Source organism: Oratosquilla oratoria, chromosome 1 (assembly GCF_046742065.1).
Source record: "Oratosquilla oratoria isolate Oo_2021 chromosome 1, ASM4674206v1, whole genome shotgun sequence".
In the NCBI taxonomy this organism is placed as follows: domain Eukaryota; kingdom Metazoa; phylum Arthropoda; class Malacostraca; order Stomatopoda; family Squillidae; genus Oratosquilla; species Oratosquilla oratoria.
Window position 1 is genome coordinate 32843934 of NC_134777.1, and position 5000 is coordinate 32848933.

A 5000-nucleotide genomic window follows, 5' to 3' on the forward strand; every position below is an offset into this window, starting at 1 on the left:
ACTGTGCCTGGTTTTGCCATGAACCCATTAAGGTAATCACGCATACACAAATCATTCCCGTAACAATTCTGCTCATCGAAGCTTTTGATGGTTCCATATTTATTTTATAATATCATGATACTCAATATACTTGGGAATGACACATTTCTTTCTTTAAGGATGTCACACAATTTCCTTTATTGTTGTTTAAGTTCCTGATATTTAGAGATGCTCTAAACCTCAGACGATTAATCATTTTTACTGAATCTTTCATACTTTTTTTTTAAATACCTGCACCGTTTCCATACAGGTTTCTTTTGAAAACTCCCCCCCCCTAAAAAAAAAAAAAAATCCTTTGGACAAAAAATCGTTAAGTACTTTGTTTACCCTCCTACCAGATTAGAAAAAATTCAAATTTCTTCCATGCTTATATCAACTATTTCAAATGGGGCTTGAGAGAAAAGTCTCTTGTCTATGTAAATGGTTTACCTGTGCGAGGTTTCCTGTTTTACCTAATACTAATTTCACTTTTTCATGAAAAATCAGATAAAGTTAGTGTATTATGACAAACTAACCGAATTCTTTCCCTCCATATATAGGGTATAAATTATGTACATTTTATAATCACTCTTATCTTTCCTGTAATCTAGATCATTTCTAACTAAAGCTCTAAACACTACCCCTGTTCTAATCACTTTGTAGTGGGAAGTCATAGGCAGGTAGTTCCTAAACAACAGCCCGGCTCTTCGATTTTCTAAGGCATTTGCATACATTAACACAGGTTTGATCCAGTACATTGATTTTCAATTTGCAAGTTTTGCTATCAATCTCTCTTCGCCTACCTCAGGCCACTTATCACCAGCAACATTACGTTCCCCTGGGAACGTTGAGCTAAGCAGCATTAGCTTACAAGTCGAATTGTTCACATATTTTTTGTAACAATTGTTGCAATTTCACATCTGCACTTTGAGTCAACAGGCAATCACCGTAAAGCACCTCATCACCTCCTTGGTCGATTGAAATTAGCTGCAAATGAGTTTTTACATTTCTTATTGCAAAAAAATATTTACAAATTTGCACCAAACCAAGATCAAGTGGACGTTCATTTTCTTTTGAACACAACAATACGACTAAATGATCGTATAAAGTCACCACATGTTGAAACCTTCACGTTGTAGTTTCATATCAATTATAGTCACTGGAACGTTTGGTATTGCAATTTCTGTCAACACCAGACGAAGTGTCTTCTTTTGTTTTGACAGGATAGTTCTCTTCTATCACAGAGAACGGAACAAGGCCAGTCGCAGGAACATTAATCGTTTCCTCGTGGTTTGACTCACTTACAGGTGTATTCTTCTGCTTCCTCCTGACAAGTTTGGCACTGTACAAAACAGCACCAGTGGAACTTGCAATTGCATTGCCACTTTCGTACATATTGTCGTGTGTTATAACCTCTACCACAGCACAAAAGATCACATCCATCCGAACCTAAGGGAAGAAGGGGGCAAACATACAAATATTACATTTCTGACGCAAACAATGCCTGGTATTGCATAAAATTATCGTGTTTGTAATAATATTCATTGTTTGTTTAAAAAGGTTTTGATAGAATATCTATATAAATGGAAAACAATACAACTGAATATATATTTATAAGACCACAACCCATACATCAATCCATGTGTGTCTGTGTTGCACTTTTAAGTATTTCATGTTAGCTAGAGCTATTCAGTATTCTCGTTAAATGTTGTGAATTTGAAAAGCTGGAAGGCGACTTCACTTACATTATTCTAGATTTCCCTAAGGACAATTCAATAATGTGTCTAATATTCGTATGGGTTTAACTTCTCTTAGTTCGTCATTCAGCTTCTCAATATATGACACAAAGCTAATTTGACATTTGGAGATTTGAAAAATAAAATATTGTAACGTAAGTCGTTTCTACTCAAACAAACTCACTGAAGTCGCGTCCTGCAGTTTGAAGAATCGAGAATTTTTAACCTAGTGCCAAGTGTTTGCATAGCTCAATAAGATAATTTAGCATTAACAAGAATAATATATGTAAAGTGCAACATGGACATAAATGCATATACCTACAACTTTATGAGTGTAGCGTGTCCTCGTGTATTGTTACGAGACCGCTCTGAAAACCAGGGCGATTCAGTCGGATGACTGAGTTGTGTGCAATATTGTGGCTGTAGTTTGGTCTATTGTGTGACAGTAATGTACATATCATGTGATTGCATGAAATGTTAAAGTTCTGTGTGCTTGGTTCTTGTGCCGATTATATTTATTTGTACTGTATTCGTTTTGTGAGTCATGTCACGTATTAGCGTTAATTGGTAAAAACAATGTATAATCTTACCTTTGGAGGTTCTGTTACAGGTCCTTCCAAGCGTCCCGAGAGATCCTACAGCAAGATCCTTTTCGCAGTAATTTGGACTCTTTTGAAGGAAGACCAGATGCGATGCTCTCGGCCTTCTTGCTCTCTTAGAGCGCTTCAAGGTCAAGAGTGGAACAGATCGCCGCCGACTCTGCGGTTAAACGCCAAACACATTAACTCTTCAGAATTGATTCGGCATTTTCAGACATCATTGTATGGATACTTTCCGGAAATATAATGACAAACTATGTACATGTATGTGTGTGTGTTTCACCATGGATCAAGTGTTGGACTCGTGATTGACAGCTATTACCCTCCCGGATGAGAGCTCAGAGCTCACATGTGACCGATCCATGGGTAATGCTGTGACCGTACACACACACACACACACACACACACACACACACACACACACACACACACACACACACACACACACACACACACACACACACACACACACACACACACACACACACACACACACACACACACACACACACACACACACACACACACACACACACACACACACACACACACACACACACACACACACACACACACACACCTCTCATGGCGCTGTGGTTAGAGCTCTGGCCTGCCACTACGGAGGTCCGGGTTCGATCCTCGCCCGGGGCTGAAATAATATCAGTATCGCAGCGCTGAGGGGTGTTACTCCAACTCTCGTGGGCGGGGAGTTGGGGGTGTGTGTGTGTGCAAGGTCATAGCATTGCCCATAGATCGGACCTACGAGCTCTGAGCTCTCTTCCAGGAGGGAAATAGCTGTCGATCACGAGTCCAACACGTGATCCAAAAGACCAAGTGAATACACACACACACACACACACACACACACACACACAACTCCCCGCCCACGAGATTTGGAGTAACGACTCGCAGCGCACCGGTAGTGAAATTATTTCAGCCCTGGGCGGGATTCGAACTCGGATAGCTGAAGTAGCGGTTGCAAACGCTACCACCGCGCCGTCGAGCCGTGTATGTGTTGTACAACTTGGTTTTGCATCAATTGTTGGGCTTGTGATCGACAGCTATTACCCTACCGGATAAGAGCTCAGAACTCATATACGACAGTGCTATGAGCTAATGCATACACATCTAACTCCCCGCCCACGAGGGTTGGAGTAACGGCTCGCAGTGCATCGACACTATAATTATTTCAGCCTAGGCAGGATTCGAACTGAGACAGATGAAGTAACGGTTGTGAATGCTGCCACTGTGCCGTCAAGTCCAGCGTATGTATGTACGTGTGTGTGTGTGTGTGTGTGTGTGTTTGTATTTACCTCATTGTGGTATACAAGAAAAAGGTAACGCTCATCGGGTCCCGTCTCTTATTTTCCAATTTATCACACCTAGGTTCAAATTCATGTATATTTTCAACTTGGGCCGTATAATTTTTTTTCCAGATATCATGGTTAGATTTGAATCCATGTATCATTCCAACTTGGGCTATATCACCCTTTAAACTAGTTCTAGTATTTATACATCTATATGGGAAACTATATTTCTTCACATCTTGTATATTTTTAGTATTTCTTAATTTGTTCTCAAGATCTCAACCCCTCGATCCCTAATGAAGATATCTCGTCTGTCAATGTAGTTTGTCCCCTTTCACCTCTTTCTGTTAGATCTTCCAATGATGGCAGACCCAATACTTTTAGTCTCTCCTTATATAGTTTATCTGTCGGGCTGGGAACTAGTTTGGGTGCTGCCCTTTGTATTCTCTCGATCTTGTTTATATCCTTGTGTGGGGACGCATATTCTGACGCTTATTCCAGTGTCGGACGGATCAAGGTTTCTATGAGTGTTTTCACCATCTATTCATCCATACAGTGAAAATCCTCTTGAATCTTCTGCAGCAGTCCATGTCTCTCCCACAATCCAGCTGATATGTCAGGTGACAGGTTGTCCTTGTCAGTACTTAAATCTTTCCCCTCTTGCTTTTGTAATGGGTTAATTTTCCAAGGAATAGTTCAAAGATGGCATTTTAGAAATATTTCCTATTTCCAATAACTTGCATTTTTTTTTTTGTATTAAAACTAATTTTCTATTCTTGGATTCATGCTAATATGGTCTCTAGGTCTTTTTGCAATAGCCTACAGCCACCCTCGTTTTTCATTCTTCTCATGATTTTTGCATCGTCTGCGAACATTAGCATAGGTTGTTATAATTTACATCAAATCAACATAGATAAGAAACATTATTGGTGCTAACACTGAGTCTTGTGGAACTCCGCTGGTCACTACTCTCCATTCTGACATCTTATCCTTTACTACTGTCTTCATGTACCTTCCTTAAAAAAAAAAATAATAATAAAAAAAAAAAAATAATAATAATTAAAGTAGTTTGCCTCTTAGTCTTCTAATATGATTCAATTCACAGTTAAATCGATTGTGAGGTACTTTATCAAAAACCTTCTCAAGATCAAGGTAAGCACAGCCCACCCAGCTCTCCCCCTCTTGCATCACTTCAATCACTTTCGAGTAAAAAATTATAGTTTGCCACACATACCCTTCCATGTATTTGTGTGACTTTAAATGTTCATATTCTCTGTTCATGTTCATAACATTAATGCTACAAATCTAACGCTTTATATGGAAAAGAGACGGACCGAGAG

At 39.4% G+C, this 5000-nt stretch overlaps 1 protein-coding gene across 1 annotated transcript in view; it reads right to left on the bottom strand.

Moving 5' to 3' along the window:
* Nucleotides 1-5000, bottom strand: part of Wnt2 (Wnt oncogene analog 2) — a 128260-nt gene that overhangs the window by 783 nt on the left and 122477 nt on the right. The window contains exons 7-8 of the mRNA XM_076197603.1: nucleotides 2345-2513; nucleotides 1-1467 (exon numbers count right to left, since the gene is read on the bottom strand). The exon at nucleotides 1-1467 is cut by the window's left edge and continues 783 nt beyond it. Coding sequence (XP_076053718.1) covers nucleotides 1316-1467; nucleotides 2345-2513 — 321 coding nt within the window. The 3' untranslated portion in view covers nucleotides 1-1315. The remainder of the gene's footprint in view (nucleotides 1468-2344; nucleotides 2514-5000) is intronic.